The sequence below is a fragment of the Phodopus roborovskii genome, unplaced genomic scaffold (genome assembly GCF_943737965.1).
Source record: "Phodopus roborovskii unplaced genomic scaffold, PHOROB, whole genome shotgun sequence".
In the NCBI taxonomy this organism is placed as follows: Eukaryota; Metazoa; Chordata; class Mammalia; order Rodentia; family Cricetidae; genus Phodopus; species Phodopus roborovskii.
In genome coordinates this window covers 42863218-42884161 of record NW_026126407.1, presented here as the reverse complement: position 1 = coordinate 42884161, position 20944 = coordinate 42863218, and the positions used below count along the sequence as shown (strand labels likewise).

General features: G+C 47.0%; 1 protein-coding gene across 1 annotated transcript in view; it reads left to right on the top strand.

The window, feature by feature from the left end:
* Slit3 (slit guidance ligand 3) overlaps positions 1-20944 on the top strand; it is a 561683-nt gene that overhangs the window by 523269 nt on the left and 17470 nt on the right. Inside the window, exons 25-30 of the mRNA XM_051180959.1 lie at positions 344-507; positions 3126-3250; positions 8675-8772; positions 13162-13301; positions 16014-16107; positions 20468-20605. Coding sequence (XP_051036916.1) covers positions 344-507; positions 3126-3250; positions 8675-8772; positions 13162-13301; positions 16014-16107; positions 20468-20605 — 759 coding nt within the window. The remainder of the gene's footprint in view (positions 1-343; positions 508-3125; positions 3251-8674; positions 8773-13161; positions 13302-16013; positions 16108-20467; positions 20606-20944) is intronic.

The window sequence follows — 20944 nt, the reverse complement described above, 5'->3', positions numbered from 1 at the left end:
TGAAGGCCCTGTCTTCCTAACAGACCCTGTGCTTGAGAGCCATGTGAGCAGGGGCCAGAGGTCCAGAATGCAAGCCAGGATTGGAGTAGAGCAAAGGACATAATTTTCCAGAGCAATGAGAACAAAGCCTCAGAAGAGGGCTGTCACTTAGGTGGGGATGGAACATCCACTGAACTCGACGTAGACTCCAGAAACTTTGATTTTTGCCTGGTGGACATGTCTATTAGTCTGCATACCAGACTCCTAATTTAATTGTTTCAAAACCTTGTGTTTTCAGGGAGCCACAAATGGGGAGCCTTGGGGCCAGGCCAGGCAGGACCTAACTTCCTCTTCTGCCTTCTAGGGCCCTGGGAACCAACCCTCTCCACTGTGACTGCAATCTGCGTTGGTTATCAGAGTGGGTAAAAGCTGGGTACAAGGAGCCTGGCATTGCCAGATGCAGTAGCCCGGAGTCCATGGCAGACAGACTCCTGCTCACCACCCCCACCCACAGGTTCCAGTGCAAAGGTAGGTGCTACCTGCCCACCACACCTCTGCCCTCACAAAATCTGCTGTGTTTCTAACATCTAAGCACAAGGAACTTGTAAAGCCCCACCTATCTCATGCATATAACCTAAGTAACATAGCTACACTGTATCTCTATTTATAATACATTGTACATGCTGTATACAAAGTTGTTATACTACATTGTTTAGGGGACAATGAGCAGTATATAATTAGTATGTACACAGTTTTGTTCCAGATATTTATGATCTGTAGTTGGTTGAATCTCCCAATGTGGAATCTGCCTGTGATAGATCCATGAATACAGAGGGTGGACTGTATTCACTGGCTCCTTCTTCATAGATTTTCCATGGCTGAAAACATCTCTAACTTGCATTCCTCACTCAATAATATTAGCATTCTCGTTATACTATTCTCCCTGTGTCTCTGTCTCTCGTGTATGTGTGTGTGTGTGTGTGTGTGTGTGTGTATGTGAGAGAGAGAGAGAGAAAGAGAGAGAGAGAGAGAGAGAGAGAAACCACTTCACTTTGGGTATCTGTTATGTCCTTCCATCATATGGACCCCAGGGACTGAACTCAGCCTTGGTAGCAAGCACCTTTACCCATGGAGCCATCTTGTCATCCTCATACATGTAATTTTTATTGATTTTATTATGATAAACCACTCCTGAGTTCTTATATGACATGTTAAACATGTTTTATGTATAATATGTATAATTTTATTTAACTCTTATTTATTATTTGTCAGATTAATTAATTAATTCTCCAATATTTCTATGGGTAGATATTTATAATACCCTCATGTCAAATATTTAGAACAATTAAACCTTAAAGAGATTAAATGTGTTTTCCCCACTTGGTGGTGTTGAGGGTCAAACCCAGACAGAGCCTTGATCATCTTGATAAGCATGTCCCACTGAGCCACATCTGTATCCCAAATCAATCCATAAGACCACATCATCAGGCCCCCAGGTTTTTCTAAACCCTAGAACATGGGCTTCTGGCCACCGCAGTGCAGCTGTCTTCCACCACAACCTACTCAACTATCTTTTGGTTTAAAATTTTCAATGTTTGCATCTCTCCCTTATAGGGAATGCATGAAGGTGTTTCTCTGTTTAATACTATATCCTTAGGTAAGATTCAGAGACTCAAAATATGTGTTCCTCAAACCGCTTGCAGAACTGACTTCCCAACAAGGTGACAATCAACTCTGCTCTCATTAGCACCCTCTGAGTGCCTTTTTCTTATCAAACCAGGTTCTTTTGTCTTCCTTTATAGTCAGGGTGTCTCCTATATTTTATCTTCCTTTAATTCTTTAACTTTGATGCATCCTGAATTTAATTTCATAATTTATTTTCCATTTGCATTGATTCCCCTTTGCTCATCCCCTAGCATCTCAATGTTCAGTTCGTATTTTCCTTTAAAACTTGGCTGTGCCCTGTGACTGCTGAAAGTGGGAAAACATTCCATTGATTTAAAGGCAATTTTAACTTTCTATTTCCTGCCTCTGAAACATCCGATGTGGTACTAGAGGTACTCAAATAGCCCTGGACGGGAGATGCCTGAAAAAACTTTAAAAACCAAGGACAGGGGCTGTATCTGGGTGGCACTGCCTAGCATCTTTAAGGTTAGATTGGATCCCCACTGCTTGCACAATAACATTGGTTCTGGGTCCCATAATCTCAGTTTTGATTGAACAGGTGTGAGTTACAGCCTAGGCATGGGATATAGGCTGGTTCTGACTTGTCTTTTTGTGCCCAGAGAAGTTTCTTTGCCCCCAGGAAATCCTCAAGCATGGCCAGATGGCTTCTCTCTTTCTTATGTAAGCCCAAGTTAAACCTACAGGTCTCAGAGCTCCCTGGGGCCCTTCTGTTCCTCCACCCACAAATGGTTACTGAATATCAACCCATCTCCAGGTTGAGGATTGTTGGCTCGAGGACAATTAATGTTCTGATATTAAGTATGACACATATAACCCATGGCTCATGCTCAAAGCTGTTTGCAGCAGTAGACATAGTCTCTTTTTGCAAAGCTCTATGTGGGGACCATGACCTCCTTTCAGCCCTTACAAAAAAACAAAAGAAACAAGCAAAAAAAAACACTACAGGAGATAGTTCAAACTTCAGTGGGGGAAAAAAAGCAAAGTGTTCCTGTCAGCATCTTTCTGTGGGACATTAATTCCCCTAAGGTCTTGTAGGAAGGACTCTGTGTGCCTTTGACTTTGGCATCTCTCCTTGGCTATTCTATGGGAATAGGGTTTGGTAGGGGCAAAAAGAAGGGGAAGGTCAAAACAGAGCCTGTGCCCAGAACTTCCTGGAATAGAAGATACACAGGAGGGTTCTAATTATGGTTCACTGTTTGCAGATTAGCACCCAAATCGGATCAGGCTAATTACAGTAATTGATTTGACTGCAGAAGTGCTTCTGTATGATGTCCCACTGTGATTCTTACTCACTGGACAGTGGTTGAATTAATGGAACTCTTGCCAGATTAGATATACAGCCTCCAGAGAGCCAGATGCCCTCTGGGCCTAGAGATGGGAGGGAGCCAGAACCGAGGGGGACAGGAGATGAGTTAGCCTACTCAGAGAGCTACCATTGACACTCTGATTTTGCTACCCAGGGCCGGTGGACATTAACATCATGGCCAAGTGTAACGCCTGCCTCTCTAGTCCATGCAAGAACAATGGCACATGCAGTCAGGATCCTGTGGAGCAGTACCGCTGCACCTGCCCCTACAGCTACAAGGTAAGGCAGGAGGCTCTGCCCACCGCTCATGCCCATGTCCTGGCTACAGGGGAGACCCCGTGCAGCTGATGCTGCCCAGAGTAGCCTGGATGACTCTAAAACACATGTGACATGCCCTCCAGGTGGCATTAGCCAATAATATCACTGTTCTCCTTCTGCACATTGGGTAAGGTTAAGGTCCATCAGAGAGGACCCATGGAATCTTGACAAGAATGCTTTGAAATGTAAAGGAATGCTACCTCTGTCTGCATTTTCTTTGTGAGTCACAGGGAGACTGCAACCCAGGGAGGTAAAGGGTCCCTTAGTAAAGGTATTCCTTGAACCCCAGTATCCCGACTGCCATTCCAGGGACTAAGGGGATGAAGGACTCAAGGACTCGATGATCTGGGGCTTCCAATCCTACCATCATAGTTGACAAACCCAGCAAAAGGATTGAGACTTCCATCCTATCAGAATTCTAGGCTACTTCCAAGATAAGATTTTCCCCCATTCTTCTTACCTAGCACAATCCAGAACAAGTTACACTGTCTCGTTACTAATATGTATGGAGTATGTGCCATACTCTCTGCTTGGCATTTGTGTCACCCTTTCTCCCAGCAAACCAATGAAGAAAGCCTCTTACAGATATAAAAACAGGCTTCAGTAGGCTTGCATTAAAACTCAAGGCTACATGGTCCCAGTGCCAAAGTCCTTCACATGAAGAAGTTCCTCAATAGCCAAGACCCTTTCAGGGCCTCGCTGGGATCAGCAAAGTTGTGGCTCAATGCTTTTCCATGGGACACTCCAGATCCCAGTTTTCCAGGTACCATCTCAATACACAAACAAGCCAAGAGCCCAGGGCAACCAGCAGCCCATCATGTGCACCATCTGCACAGGCTTGAGTGATGGAACACAGTGTCTCCATCATCGAGGAACTGTGCAACTGAGCATATACAGCAACAGGCTTGAAAAGCAGTTTCTGGAGAACCGCTACCTGGTGGCTTTCTCAGCTACACCCTGGCTGCTAGCAGATGGTGTCAGAGTGCCACCTATGGGCCTGAAACAGAAAAGCCCAAGGATTCCTTTTAAAGATGCCTGTCCCTGAAGCCTTAAATTTAGCAGAGTCCCAGAACAGAGATTGAGAATGACATAACTCAGGCATGGATCCACTGAGACCTCTGCATATATGTTCAGTGTAGGGGGAGGGCTCTCAGGCTCTGGAATTACAGAGAAGTATGTGTGGATTGTAGCTTTGCCATGTGCTAAACTGTATCAGTGCCCAGTGACTTCCCCTCAACCCAGTGTCTCTGGACACTGGGATGCATCATCCCACAGGTTGTGAGAAACAGATATACAGTCATGTGTGCAATACACCTAGGAAAGGACCTTGTATACAGGAAATACATTGCCACCTTTTACCTTCCTTTTTGCATGCCAGCCAGTCCCTCATACTGAAGTGTGACATTGGCCATCAGTAAGTAGCAGATGGCATGCTACTACTTTCATTTGGATTTCAGTCCATCACAAAGTGTTAAGGACTTACACATACCGCTGCATTGCCTTAGGAAAACTAGAGTTGTCTAAGGCTACCTAGCCATTGAGGTTGGTCTTCTGAAAGGTGGGGCCTTAATGAAGCAGTTGGAGTGTGTTATCTCACACGGCATGCTTAATCATCCAGAGATATCAGTTCTTATCCTCATTTGAGAGATGAGCTAAGATTTGTAAATACAAAGAACTCATGCATACTCCACTACCTATGAAGCACAGATGCAGAACCCAGCCTAGTCTTCACTAGCAACTGACTATCCATTTACCTTGTCCCCCTACCTGAGAGAGGGAACAATCATGCTCGCCAGCAGAGTTATAACGAGGTTAAAAACACATCACGTGTGTGCTTTGCGTACCTTGGTGGCAGGTTTAGAGACAGTCTATATGACCTAATTCCAGGATTTGGGCAAATAAAATATATCTGATATTTTTTCTATCACTTAGTTTCATGCACATATGTTCGGTGACTCAGAGCGGTACTTTGCAAGCTTTCGTGTGCCCAAGAATCTTATTAAAATTGAGGTTCTGGCTCATGGGAGCTGGGGTCAGGCCTGACATGGTATATATTTAATAAGCTCCCCTGGGCTGCGCAGGCTACTAGTCCATGGACCACACTTTGAGTAGCAAGGTCTCTGAGTCTTTCCCCAGCCCCCTCTAACCCATATATTCCAATGAGGGAGCTGCTTCTAGACTCTCAAAGAAAGCCAGTAGCCTAGATCCTTTCAGAGAGAAGAGATGAAGTGGGCTGAAGGACAGAAGGAAGACAATTGAGGGGTATCCCAATTCCCATAGATTTGAGCAAAATGCAGTGGAAGAGAATTGAATTGGGCTAATTAGGCAGACATTGGAAATGGTGATTAATTTTCAAGGACATGTGACAGAAATCTCCATGTCTAGCCCCAATTACTGAGTTTTCAAGCACCAGGAAATGCCTCCTAGATTTCTGCACTCTGCCTGAAGGTCTAAATCCTGCACATCTCTCCCTTTTGGGATGGGGAAGGATTCTGCCTGGGCTAAGTGGTACTTGCAGGATCACCAGCCTAGATGGGCCAGATTATAAACAGGATGGAGGGTCCATTGTATTCTTTTTGAGATTCTCTTATCCTGTCCTTCGTACTTATCTCTCTAGTACCACTACAACCAATGCCTGCATCCCTGAACTTTTGAGCATCCCCATCCCTGCCTCAGACCCTAGTCATAGTCATCACTGATGTTATGTACAGGGCAGCATTGCCTGTGAGGTACCTTACAGGTAATGTGATTCTGTAATAGCCATTCATTCCCTGCAGCACAGGTAGAAACTGAGCATCCCTTACATCAGTAGTTCTCAACCTTTCTAATGCTGTGACCCTTTATGAACCCCAACCATACAATCATTTTTTGTTACATTGTAACTGTAATGTTGTTTGTTACTGTTGTGAATAATCGTAACTTAAACATCTGGAATTTCTGATGTTCTTAGGCGACCCCTATGAAAGGGTGACCCACAGGTTGAGAGCCGCTACCTCCTATGAAATGCTTGAGACCAGAAGCATCTCAGATTTCAGGTGTTTCTGGATTTTATAATTCTTGCATGTGCATACTAAGCTGTCTTGGTGTGGGGATCTGTGTGTATCCCAGAACCCATTTAAAAGCTAGACATTATGATGCTTGCTTGTCATCTCAGAACTGGGGGTCAGGGACAGGCATAGCCATAGAGCTTGCTGACCAACCAGCCTAAACAAGCCATCAAGACTCAGGTCCAGGTAGGAGACAGGCCATTGCGTTAGCTCAGCAGATAAAGGCACTTGCCACACAAGCCTAGTGACATGAGTTGGACATCCAGAAGCCATGTAAAATGGAAAGAGAGCCAGAGAGAGAGAGAGAGAGAGAGAGAGAGAGAGAGAGAGAGAGAGAGAGAGAATAGAACCAAAATCTAATAAGAAAATTAGCCTGTTTCATTTATACACATAGCCTGTAATCGTAGGCATTTTTATTATACCTGCATTTTGAGCATGACCCCCATCTCCTGAGGTCAAAGGTAGAATTTTCCACTTGGGGTAGAATTTCCCACTTCTGGTAACCTGTCAGCACTCAAACGTTTGATGTTTTGGTGTACTTTGAATTTCTAGGTTAGGCATACTCCACCTCACTCCCATTTCATGGAACATAAAAACAAGATCAAAGAAAACTAATCATTTCCTTCAGGCACCTAGCAGCCTGCCTAGACTTGGCTCCAATCCATAGCACTCCAGAGCCCAGGTTTTTTAGAGGAACGGAATAAATGGTCCAGCATAGAGGTGCCTGGTGCTGGATTCGGACTCAGCTGTCTGGGTTCATCTGTTGGCCGCCTGTTTCACTAACTGCTGTGTAGTCTCAGACCTATTACCTTCTTTTCCAAGTCTGCCTTCCCTATCTGTAAAGGGGAGTGTAATGACAATTGTACCAATCTCATAAGGTTCTTAAGAACATTATATGTGATCATGAATATAAAACACTTAGCATGAGGCCCGGAATGGAAAATGTGCTGAACAACGTGAGTGAGAATTCATATTGCACTTTCCATTCCAGACATTGACTTTCAGATGGAGGCGCTGAGTCGCTGTGGCTCAGGGGTAAAGCCAGATAGCTCCTTAAAGAGCACTTTCCTCTCACTCTCCCCTCTGAGAAACCTCTGCTGGGGCATGGACTCACATACAGAACCAGACAGACCGGGACTATGCCTTCCAGCTACTGGAGAGTGCCCTGAGGCTCCAGCATGCATGAGAGTAGGAGGATGCATCTGGGCCCAATGCCTCAGGCTCAGTTGGCAGTAACCACACAGCCAGGAAGCCCTAGTCCCATGCCATCACAAGCACTGGCAGCAACAAAAGACGGGACAGGCTCTTCTCAGGCAGATGGTGAGCAGGTGGTGGTGGCAGCGGGAGGGCTCCCATGATCACCCTAGCCTGGCATGCACCCAAGTCACTGAACCCATGGCCCAAAAATATGTACAGCAGACACCTCCCCAGGCCTGGGGCTATTACAGCTTGTGTGTCCCAAGAAAGTACTGGATTCATGTCCCAAGTGTAGGACCCTAGCCCCAAAAGAGAAGCTGGAGCCATGGGTCCGAGAGGGTCTCTGAGATGTTAGAAATGTGCCTGCAGTCAGTGCCTTGGGGTCACCCACTCAGGACCTTTGTTTTTCTTTCTACCTGGATGATCATCTCCACCTGCCACACACTGGCTCCTTCTCAAGTCATACCTACCCTGAAGAGGAACCTGGTCCAAAGGAATTCTGCCTCACTCCAAACCATTGCAGTCCTCAGCCTGGCCTGGCCTTGGACTTGGGGGCAAATGCAGGCACCTAAGCTCTATTGCAGACCAACCAATGAAGGAGGAACTGGGATGGGTGTCAGTTTACATAACACAAGACTACAGGTTATACCTTAGTTCCCCTGCCCCAGTTACAGATGATATTTAAACCTCAAGAAACAAATATCAATTCCATCTGTTAGCTTTCGCAGAATGCCTACTGTGTGCCAAGGATGTCACAGTTCTTCCTTCTGTGAAAGCTCCTGTATAATTCTCATGGTGCCCCTAAGGGCTTGTCCCACCATCAGCCAGGAAGAGGTAGAGTTGGAAACCAATCTCACCTGGACTCCCAACCCATACTCATGCCCTACAGTTTAAGACAGAGAAGCCTGTGAATTCTGGGAATCGTTCATGCTGGCGCCTGAACTCTGCGCTCCTCACATCCCTCCCCTTCTCCATGAACAGCCACCAGAAGCAGTGACTCCCTTTGTCTTATACTGGCCTCCTCACGATTCCATCTCAGTTTCATCCCAGAGGCTTCTGGGAAATCCCTGGGGTCTTCTGGGTCATAGCAGCCGTCAAAGGCCTCACTCATCAGATGCTTTTTTCCCCATCTGTTCCGCAGGGCAAGGACTGCACTGTGCCCATCAACACCTGCATCCAGAACCCCTGTCAGCATGGAGGTACCTGCCACCTCAGTGACAACCACAAAGATGGGTTCAGGTAATAATAGCTCAGACCTGCCCTTCCTCCTTCTCAGAGAGCTTCTGAGTCCGCCTCCTGTAGCATTATCCCTGCTCCATCTAGGAGGGAAAGAGGGTAAACATTCCCCAGAGATGCAAAGTATTGTACAGGGGTTTGAATCTAAGGGCCAGCCTCCACTCTCTGAGCCCAGAGGTCTCCAAGGGAGGCTGTGGGTGCTAGTAAAGTCAGAGGATGGGACACTGGCTGAGAAACCCAGCCACCTGGCGGTCCCACTGCTCCTTCTGTGTCACAAATAACAGGGGCTACTGTTGTCACTGTTGTGTGCCAGGTGGTAACTACATTCGCATTATCTCTCCTAAACCTTCTCACACCTCTGCTGGGGAAGCGGGGAGCTCAGTCTGCATTGAGCAGAGAGGAAACTGAGACACAAAAGCTAATAATGGTCACATGTCCTGGCTCTGGCTCCTGGCTCTTCAAATCAGGCTTCTAGTCCTTTCTTACTAGCCGGCAATTCCTAGGAGTGGGATGGTGCCTCTGGCCCATCTGTCCCCCACCAGCTTTCAGGTGTGTAGTGTCCCCAGCTGTCACCCCAGCAGGAGCAGATCACTGGGCAAGGGCTCCCACAGCACAGAGGGTTGGGCAGCAGCTCCTTCACAGTAAAGATGAAACCCTGGTGCCAGGCAGGCTTGGGCAATGTCAGAGCTCAAATTGCACATAATTAACCATCAAAAGCCTTGCAACCCAGGCTGCTGTGTGGTCTGGGGAAGAACTCTCCAGAGAACCCAGCTGGCCCATGCATCCTCCTGCCAAGCCAGCCCCACCCAACCTTGACTCCTGAAAAGTAGAACTCAGGAGCTATTCCTGTTCCTGCCAGGAGTCAGCCAAAAGCACCCACTTCCTGTTCACCAAAAAAAGAAAAGGTGGCCATGGTGGTCCCAGCCAAGAAGTGTACTTCCAGGACTAAAAGTAGGTCCTGTGGTCGGGCAGAGAGTCCTGACCGTGATTGTTCATCAGGGTCCCCCTTCACCCTCGGTCTTGGACAATTTTCATGTGAACTGGAAACTTAACTATGAAAGGTATAATGTCCGGCTCTGCAGGACTAGGGAAATGGGGTGGAAGATTTAGGCAGAAGAGGGTGTAGGGGATGACATGTCCGCGTGTGCTCCCGGGAGGAGCTACCTTCTGCTGCAGTATTACACTGCAGGAGGCAGACAGGCAGAGACACAGTAGGGGGTTATGAAGAATAGCTCCACAGCTCTCTTCAATCCTGGAGTCAGTTCCTAGGATTTCCCAGCTGCCCAGGGAGGCTTAAAACAATGGAAACATTCTCTACAGTTCTGGAGGACTAACACCAACACCTAAGTGTATGCAGGATGCAGCCCTTTCTAAAGCCTGTGGGAGGACCCATCACCAGTCTTGTCCTAGATTCCGCTTTACTGGAAATCTTGGGCATTCCTTGGCTTTTAGCTCCATCATTCTAGCGTCCACCTGCATCCTCACAGGGCACCAGGACTATATCTGTACCCCTTAACTGTCCTCTTACAAGGATGCCATACTGGATTAGGGATCTGCCCTTCTATGACTTCAACTCACCATCATAGCTGCGTCAGCCCCATTTCCAAATAAGTCACATCTGAGGTCCAGGGAGTTAGTACTTTACCCTGTCATTTTTAGAGGACCACAGTCCAACGAACACCTCTAAAGTGTCAGAATTCCAGAAACATCGCCTGCCCTGTCCTCTCCCACCCATGCTGGAAGAGTGACTGGCCTGATCCTGTGCAGGTCTTATACAGGTAACCATAGCTGTTGTGACTTCATGAGTGCAACCAACAGCCACGTCATTCCAGAAAGACAGAGTTTCACAGCACTCCTTTCCATTCTCCAGCTCTTATACTCTTCCCACCCCTCCCCTTCCTTGATGTTCCCTAATGAGCCTTAGGGACAGTTGATATAAATGTCTTATGTGGGGCTGAATACTCAATTATCATGTATACTCTGTACTTTGACCACTCAAGTTTGATAGTAGCTCTAATCTATGGGTAGAAACATAAATACTTAGAGGCATTTGAAAACATGTCAGCTTAGCAAAACAACGATAGTAGGTTACCACCTTGAACCTATGACTACCTGAGCTTTTGACCAGGTGTGCAGTGTCCTGCAGGCCTTCCCTCCCATGAAGCAGTCCTCGCATCCCATCAGAAATTGGTTACACCCGTAATAGCCATGTCACTAGTGCACCTGTGTTACATCTTGCCTAGAAGATCAGTATTGTAGCATTCAGGGCCCACCACTGGGCAAGCCCATTGAGGATACTTTTCTCCCTCCGTATTCTGAATAGAATTTCCTTGAATTGTGAAAACCAGTTAATAAAGAGATATCGTCTCAGTCACTTCTACCTTGACTTTCCCATGTCCTGAAACCAAAGCGTCAAAGAGCAATTTCTAATATTAAACATTCTAATACAACACAGTCCAAAGATACGTTAAATTGATGAGAGCGGTAGTGGCAGGAACATTTTTTTAAAAAAACCTTACTATTTTAGTTTTAAAACTTTATTAATATTTGCATTTTCTGCATTCAAGCTGCACGTGCACAGCAAAAATACTGCAATTCATAACTTACAGAAGCCTCCAGCCTGTGCAGAGGTGTTTCGGGCACTGTGGTGTGACAGCATGCACAGTGCACATGGATACTCAGAAGTAAAAGCTGCAGAGAAGTCATGTGATGTGGCACCAGCAAGGACTGCCACAAACACCTGGAACTCATTATGCATTTGATTTTTAATTAAATTTTGGACCTTGCTCGTTCAGAAACCTTTTGCTGTTGCCAGAATTTTCACAATCCCTCCGTTCAGTTACAGGATCCCATATGGGGTCACAAGCCACTGTTCTCAAAAAGCTGCATCTTTAAGAACCCCTTCAAGGTACCTGATAAAGGCAGGAGAGACTTGGACATCCCCCCACCCTCTTTCCAACCATTAGCAACATCTGCTCTGTTGTCCAGCCATCGTGTCCATTGTCCCTGCCGGGCAATCCCAAGACCCTGGGAAAGTCCAAGGAAGGAATTGTTGTGTGTGGAGGGGACAACTAACAGTTATCATCCATGTTTAAGATCCCTGTGTACCTGCCCCTATATGTTATAAAGAATTGGCCCTTTGCATGACAACCTGGGCCTGTAACAAAGGGGGAATAAGGATCATTTTATTCTACTGTTCATGAGTTCAATCCTCAAAAGTCTTTGGGCTTTTGTAGAAAATGTGATACAATTTTCAGGTTGTAAAGAAATGGGTAAAGTAGGATTCTGGGGCCATGAAATTTGCTTTCTCTTTGTTTAGTTTACTTTTTTAAAAATCTATATCCAAAATCAGAGCAGTCTCTCAGTAGAGACTTGGACTTCAGGTCTGAAGCTGGGACCACTTTCATGGACGGCCATAACTCCTTGGCCAAAATTTGGGCCCTGAAAGAGGGAACTTCCCAGAAGCACTTCAGCAGATGCCAGCTCCCTCCCACTCTCAGCACTTCCTAATCCCTGGCTTCTTCAATGATGCCCAGGCCTTCCCTGTCTGTTCTCACTTAACCTTGAATGCCCACTCCAATGAGCAAGGTTTGGCAGGGATGGGGTGGGGAGGCAATCTCAAGCAGATGTACCACAGCAGAGGCAAATGACAGAAACGCACCTGCTGATTGATAGCCTTTGAGATAGATAAGCTCACAGAGTGTCCTCGGTCTTGGCTAGAGAGGAATCCTCCCACTCCATCTCCTCAGAGGCTAGGGTGGTGGGACATGGCGGAAATAGCAATAGGGGAGATGGTTGCCATGGCTTTGGTCTAGAACTAAGTAACTGAGTGATTTCTCTGCTGTACGCCCCTCCACTCAATCTTATCATACACCAGGTCAGACATCTAGAAAGTGCCAGACCAGAATTCATCCCCAAGAGGCCTAGTTGCAGAGCTGTGACCTTGACCAAGATGCCTGCTTTACCCTTCAACATAGGAAGTCTGCCTTAGAATGAAACATTCTGGGAAGTGCTTTTCTGCCCCTCTTATCTACTCCACAGAGGAGCCAAAGGAAAGAAAGGGGAATTCAAACACAGCTGCAGGGATTTAAGCCATCTCCAGGAAACCTCTTCCAGCTGCAGGGAGGTGTAGAGGCCTTGCTGGAGTAAAGCAAGGTAGGGGGCCAGAAGCCTGCTGGGAAATGAGCAGCTAGATAGAATGACCTTGTAGCTTCCTAAGTGCCTTCCTACTGGGGTCCCCAAGGTGTCCGTGCCCACTGTGCTGTCTTACACCTCCAGCCATAAGAGAGCTGATGATTGTGTTTTCTGCCCCTCCCCTTCCTGCCTTCCTCTAAAACCTGCCCTGTCCCCTGGCCCTGGAACCCCCTTCTTTCTATGCATACATCCCTAAAGCTGTTCCTGCCCGCTGGGTTTTGAGGGACAAAGGTGTGAGATCAACCCTGATGACTGTGAGGACAACGACTGTGAAAACAATGCCACGTGTGTGGATGGGATCAACAACTACGCATGCGTGTGCCCACCTAACTACACGGGTAAGGATATAGAGGGATGCGCTCGTGCCGGGGGAGTGGGGTGAGGAAGTCTAGGGAATAAGGTTTTCTTAGTGATCTCCTGGAAGGAAACGGGACCCCACTTCCTCTCTGTATTGAGGCTGAAGAAAGGCCTTCCCAGTGACCTCTCTGTCGTTTTCCCTCTCTCCGCACTTTGGAACATGCTCCTGAGGCCCTTCCACCTGCCTGTGCAGCACTTACGGCCATGCCTTCCTTTGGGAAGCCCACGTTTGAGGCTGTGCAGAGGGGTGCTTTCACAGTTGGGGCTTACCCGGCTGGCAGATGTACAGAAGGCTCCCATGGGAAGGATTCCTCCTGAATGTCTTCCCAGCCATCCCCCCGCCAAAGGCCAACACCTCTGCTTCCTACATCCACAAACCCCCATGAGGATATTTAAATACTCCTTTTGCTTGAGAAGCAAAATGTCACCAATTGATGCAAGCAGCCTGCTTTGTGGTGAGGTCAACGGGAAGTGGTGTATCCCAGACTGCACACCCATAAATTCTTTGAAAAATGAACCCATAGAATTAACTCCATGGTTTTAGAAAACAGTAATAATTATAAAAACCTGAAAAACACTGCAAATAAGAATAGCCATCTTCTTGGAGCTGTGACTGAAACTGGCATGGTGGAGTTATGCATATTCCTACTTTAAGGGATGGTGTGTGTGTCCCTTCCCGTATTTGATCTCCGAGATTTCTTCTTAGCCCACCCTGCAACACCACTACCTAGACATGTTGTGTTCTGAGTAACACCATGGGAGGGGGATGTTCAGGTGGTATCTCAAAGCAGAGGCAGAAGTACAGAAACTCTCCTTGTCTCTCGGGGACTTTACTGTTAAACCCTCAGCTCAAGAGCCAGGGATTCCCAAGAACAACTTTGGAACTCCTGGCCTGTGCCCAGGCCAATGGGAAAGACCATCTATTCTGTTAGCTCCAAGCTTCCTAGATGCAGACAAGCCTTTTAGAGCATGTTCAGGGAAACCTCTCTATGCCCTACCTCTCACCATCTTCTGAGAACATGGGGATAGCCAAGAGTTGGCATTGGCAACCATTACTGGGTACTTAATATATTCAGAACACTAACATTACCTTATTGTGCGGCTCAGGGCTTCTCCTACCTAAGACAGGAGGAAGCCCTCTGCAGCATTAAATCCTTGTTCCAAAAGTCTATGCTCAGTGCCAAAATAGAATCACAATAGAAACTAAGCGAAGGGTAGAGAGGCTCGAATGGCTCTGTAGCAGAGACGGACTTTTAAAAAGTTCCCAGTATGCAGATGGGTATGGAGACAGGGAGCTGAGGTGTGCCTTTTGCTCCATGCAGCCCACCTGATATCTGCAGGTAACCAGGCCACTGCAGATGCATTGCAGTTTGCACCTGAGAGGGGAGCATTACAGCTTCTCTGTCTCAAAAAGCATACACATCCTACCCAGACACTCGGCTATGCACCCGTCTCTGCGGGGAACTGGGAAGAGCAGGAGGCCTCCCAAGAACACCGTTCCTCTCCCTGAGCAAATGTTGAGAGGTACATGACAGGGCAGGGGTCATCCTGTCCCCACCAGTTTCATGCAGCCACTGGCTTCATACTTCTTGTCCCTTTTCGCTCCCTATTTGCTCCTAACCCCAACCCCCTGGCCTTCTCAAAACAGCTTCCAGGCTAGAAGTTTTCCTCTCTAAGATCACTTTCTGCTTGGCTTTATGAAAATAAAATCTAGGCTCAGCAGTTAAAAGCACTGGCTGCTCTTTCAGAGGACTTGACTTGGGATTGAGTCCCAGCACCCACACAGGGCTCACAGCCATCTCTAACTCCAATTCTGTGGGATCTGATGCCCTCTACTGGCCTCCACAGGTATCGGGCATGCATGTGGTCACAGACATACATTCAGGCAAAACACCTATACTCATAAAAATAAAAGCAAATAAAAATTTTAATAAAAGATAAAATCCTGGCTTTAAATCCATTTGCTGCTCCATGATACAGCCCTGCCTCCTCATCCTGTAACTACATTCCTATCACACATTTTCAGGTGATTCAGGCTTAACGGATTTACCCATGGTAACCATCCCTGGGTACTTATGACACATTAGGCATTTTTGCAGTACCATGAACTTCAAAAGTAGTATATCCAGAGATCAGAACTGCAGGCTTCTTTATTCCCTTCTCTGAAATTCCCAACTGACTTTCTTGACTGCAGCAGCTGTAACATGTCTGTCTGGTCCATTTTCCTGGACCTCCTGAGCAAGGCTATGAGTCGCCCTCTTTATGTCCACAGTTCACTGTCATGGTGGCAATCACAACCGTTTGTGAATGTTTGCAGATTACTCTCACTAAGCAATGGAAGAGGATAAGACTGCTTACTGTTGTATTCTGAGCACCTGGTACAGTGCCTTCCAGTCAATAAATAGGTGGTGAATAGGGAAAAAAATCAATATGAATAGGCATATCCCAAGCTCAGGGTCCAATCTGTGGCTTCAGCTACAAGAGCTCCAGAAAGGTCAAGAAAATCAGCCAGACAGTATTGAGTGTCCAGGGAAACTGAGTCAGGAGTCCAGTAGAAAGGATATACAAGAGAAGAATATAGGGTTCCTGGTATCCATGACCTATGACCTAGAGCGGGAAAAGTCTAGCCTTGTGGCCTTGGTGACCCCCAGTACCCTTCTAGATGCCTAATTTCTCTTCGCCATGATCTGCAGGGGAGCTGTGTGACGAGGTGATTGACTACTGTGTACCAGAGATGAACCTCTGTCAACATGAGGCCAAGTGTATCTCCCTGGACAAAGGATTCAGGTAAGGCCTGGCCTCGTGTCCTGGCACAGAGCCCTGAGGACTCGGTGCCCAACAGCCTGGGGTTGAGGCTGAGTCAGGTAGTGTCTGCCTCCCCCTGCACAGCCTGTCACCACATTTCCCTCTCTTCTGTACTCATGTGCGTCTCCACCTGACCCAGGCCTGGTCAGTCATATTTCCACAAGTTGCCTTTATCTTTTATAGTTTCTTCCTTTCTGGATCTTTCTGATGATAGAAACAGATGAAGAGATGGATACATTCCCTCATCTTCTCCCCCTCCCTTTGCCTTCTCATTCTCTCCTGCCTTCTCCTCTCTTAGCATGTCTCTCCTTCCCATAGCTGAAAGGGAGGGGCCATCCACAGAAGGAACCATCCAAGGTTGATCCACCATCTGAAAGGTGTCTGGTCACCTAGTCAGTGTGTATGCCTGGGGGCTGCCCCATGGCCACAGAAAGTTTGCTAGATTGCACCTGTGGGAGGGAGGTGATGGGACCAAGAGTTCTGACTAGGGTCAGCAGCCACTGCCACTGGCAAAGCATCCTCCATTTCCAGCAGCAGAGCCAGAAGGGGACTGCATGAGGCATCCTGAGTGTATCTTCCATATACTGTCTTTTTTTTTTCTTTATCTGTGTGTGTGTGCACATATGTGAGTGGGTACACTCACCAACATGGCATGTGTGTAGACTACAGAATAGTGTGAAATGTTGAAAGGGAGACACTTTCTAAGCCTGAAGTTTTCAGTGCCATGACTGGCTTTTATGTGTGTTTGGGAGGATCTAAACCTGGGTCCTCAGGCTTGCACAGCCATCTCCCCAGATCTGTAGTATCCTCTTCTGTTGTGACATCCTGGGCCTATTGTTCATCTCCAGGGCAATTGTAAGAGGTAAGCCACGGCTGCTCTGTGAGCCGCCCTGATCTACTCTACCTGCCTGCTCATGCCCCTCTGACATATGCTAGGAAGGAGTTTCAGGAGGTGGGGTCACATGAATGCAACTCCCAGACTCCCACCATCCAGGATCCAATTGAAAGCTTCTGCTTACTAAATACCAGGCTGTCTACTGCAAGTGAACAAAACTTTACGAGATGAAACCTGGAGATAAGAAACATGCAGAATCCATGCTTGGACCCAAAGCAGACTGCCCAGACTGCCAGGGAAAGGGCTTTGGGTGTGCCCGGAAGGGAAATGAGTGGTGACTAGCCCTCAGTGGACAGACAGCAACTAAGAGGGCACAGACCTTGAAAGTACACAGCGGGCCTTAGAAACTGGGCAAGCATGGCTGTGGACACAGTTAGAGCTGCCAGGTTATCCAGGATCCTCTGATGTTTGTTCTGAAAACCTCACCCTCTGCTATAACCAAGGGCCCTTGAGTCTGGGACATTATAGGAAAAGAAGAACCATCCAAGCTTTCCTTGAGTCATCTTATTTATGTCATGTCACCTAGGAGACAGTGTGTCAGAAAGTCCATATAAGCCAGCTCAGTAATGGTAGGGACTTTTGTTGTTGTTTGGTTGGTTGGTTTTTCCAGACAGGGTTTCTCTGTTGCTTTGGAACCTGTCCTGGAACTTGCTCTGTAGACCAGGCTGGCCTGGAACTCACAGAGATCCACCTGCCTCTGCCTCCCCAGTGCTCAGATTAAAGGTATGTGCCACCACTGCTCAGCAGTAATGGTAGTTTTATATTAAAATGCATTTAAATCCGTTCTCCCAATGAGGCATTTTATTATTGTGCTCCCCTCCCCTCCCATCATCAAACACCAGGTATCCCACAGCAGCCTAGAGGGACATTAATGAGAGAGGGTGACATAGTCGGGATGGCCTTTGCTTATCTTTGGAAACACTTTAATGAGGTCTCAAGGTCAGGCAGATCTACTCAAAGACCGTGAAAATTATAAAGATCTCATTGACTCTGTACACTAAAAACTCTATGCAGTACCTGGTCTCATGAACACTTCCTGTTTCCAGTGGAGAAACTGGGGCCCTCACAGCACAGACCCAATGACACAGACCCAGCTGCCAGGGAACTAAGAGAAAGGAGGAGTGAGCTGCAAGTCAACACAGATGTGGCTGGTTTCTCAGCTAAATCCAGATACTCCAGGTGTCCTGGGCCCATGGTCACTAGCGCCAACACAGACTTTAATAACATCAACATGGAAGATACAGCAAAATGTTTGAAAACAAAGAGTTGAAATGGCACTGCCTGCTGCTTTTGAAGTATTATGTAGACACTTCTGTGAGGAGTGAGGTCCTCAAACTGGCACCTCTGGAAATGTGTTAGGAATGCAGTGTCCAGGCCCTGCCCAGGGCTCCTGGGTCAGAACCTCCATTGTGTGTGTGTGTGTGTGTGTGTGTGTGTGTGTGTGTGTAGGTGTGTGTGTGTGTGTAGACAGAGTTTCTCTGTGTAGCCATGAGTGTGTGTGTGTGTGTGTGTGTGTGTCTAGACAGAGTTTCTCTGTGTAGCCATGAGTGTCCTAGAACTCACTCTGTAAACCAGGCTGGCCTCAAACTCATAGATCTGCCAGCCTCTGCCTCCTGAGTACTGGGATTAAAGGTGTGTGCCACCACTGCCCAGTGCAGTGCTGGCAAAATCCTTAGGTGTTTCCTTTGCTGGTTAATTTCTGAGAAGGTTATGCCCATAGAAGTCTGTAGATACTCTCACCTCCAGACCTCTAGCACTGAGTTTAAAAGTGGGATTGGCTTCTGTCCCTACTCATCAGTCGCCTTGAACTTCATGTTTTAAAGGTTGGTTTCTATCCTGTTAAATGTTATACAGCTGCTTTTGGGCCTTGGAGGGGGTCGGTTAGTTTCAGCTGCTCTCCGGGGCTCTTTTGGATCCAAGTAATGAAACTCAAATGCCTGCCAAAGCTGGGGTTTGGTTTGGGATTTGGGTTTGGGTTTGGGTTTGGTTTTTTTTTTTTTTTTTTTTTAGCTACTTTACAAAATAATGGGCTTTAACACTCTGATTCATGTACATCATTGTGCCTTGTTCATATTGGCCTTCCCACCCTTTTCCAAGCCTCCTCCAGGCCCAGTTTTACCAGCAACTAAAGTGTTGGAGCATGTCCCCAATGCCTCAAATTCCTAGTTTGTTTCTGGCTAAACCAGTTTTGGTGGCAGAAATTTTTTGTTTGTTTGTTTGTTTGGTTTTGGTTTGGGGTTTTTTGTTTTTTGTTGTTATTTTTGGTTTTTTTTTTTTTTTTTTTCCTTCTAGACAGGGTTTCTCTGTATTGTTTTGGAGCCTGTCATAGAACTTGCTCTGTAGACCAGGCTGGCCTCAAACTCACAGAGATCCACCTGCCTCTGCCTCCCCAGTGCTGGGACAAAAAGCATGTGCCACTAAATGCCCAGCTAAAAATTTCTTAAAGTTTTTGTTTAATATTTTTATTTTATGTATGTAAATACACACACACACACACACACACACACACACACACAGAGTGCCTGTTGCCTAAAAAGTCCAGAAGGGGCATCAAGCACCCTAAAAGTAGAGGTGTAGACTGTGTGATCTGCCCCTTGGGTACCAGGAACCAAACCTGGATCCTCTGCAAAAGCAAGAAGTACTCTCAACCAATGAGCCTTCTCTCTAAATCTGCCCCCCACCCCATTTGTTTGGTTTTTTGTTGTTGTTGTTTGTTTGTTTGTTTTATGTGTATATGTATATGTAGGTATATGCAAATTCCTGCAGATGCCAGAAGAGGGTGTCAGGTCCTACTGGAACTACATTGACAGGTGGTTATGAGCTGCCTGATAAAACAAAGGCAAGGGTAGTAGAAATGCCATCATTTCCTTCATCCTTGGTCATCGTGTCTGTACCGCACTGACTTCACACAGTGTTCACTGCACTCCAGAGTAGTAGAGGTTATTGAACAGTGGCTTTGAGAAAACATAACAAGCTAGAGAGGCCATGAGTGGCCAATATGCCTAGAGTAGTATCTGACACAGTCAGTGTAGCTGTCACTCAATGAGGCTTTGGGAAGGTGGCTTGGGTGCTTTCTGAATACTGCTTTGGATAGGGCCTCCCCTGCAGGTCCCTGAGGAACTATTGAGATACCCCTTGAAGGAGCTTAGCCGTGTGTCTGACAGGAAAGTGGAAGGAACCAGATCTGTCCCCCAAAAGCTCTGTGATGCCTCTTGTGCTCCTAGCCTGGTTCTGAAAACAAAACTTGTCCCCTACATGCAACACACAGACCTCGACCCTGAGAGCAAAGGCCGTGCACCATGAATGGAGCCCAGTAGCAGAGGCAGGCCTGGTGAGCCCTTCAGGAACTAGAGTAGGTGGAGAGAAAGGTTTGGCAAGGGGAGGCTCAAGAGCACCTGCCGGCAAGCTGGCAGGCCCTGAGCCAGTTGCTCTCTGCCTATGTTCCAGGTGTGAATGCATCCCAGGTTACAGTGGGAAGCTGTGCGAGACAGACAATGATGACTGTGCTGTTCACAAGTGCCGCCACGGAGCCCAGTGTGTGGACGCAGTCAATGGCTACACCTGCATCTGCCCCCAGGGTTTCAGGTATGACAGAGGAGCACCTCAGAAGGAAGGTAGCCTGGACTAGATGGCAGGAGGGGGCAGGGATGCTGGCCTCCCTGCAGAAGTTGGACTTGAGTCCAAGCTCACATTGTCACACACGCGGGGTTCTACCTAATGGAAGGTGCTACCATCTTGAAGCTTAGCTTGTGGGGTGGCTGGAAACCAAAAACATCTGTAGCATTCTAATGGCAGAAGCCCTGAGGGCTGAGGGTGTAACTCAATGCGTATAGTGCATATGAGCCCAGGTCCAGTCCCTAGCACCAAATAATAAAAGACAATTAAAAAAAAAAAAACATGGAAGGGATTCAGTAGAGAATTTGA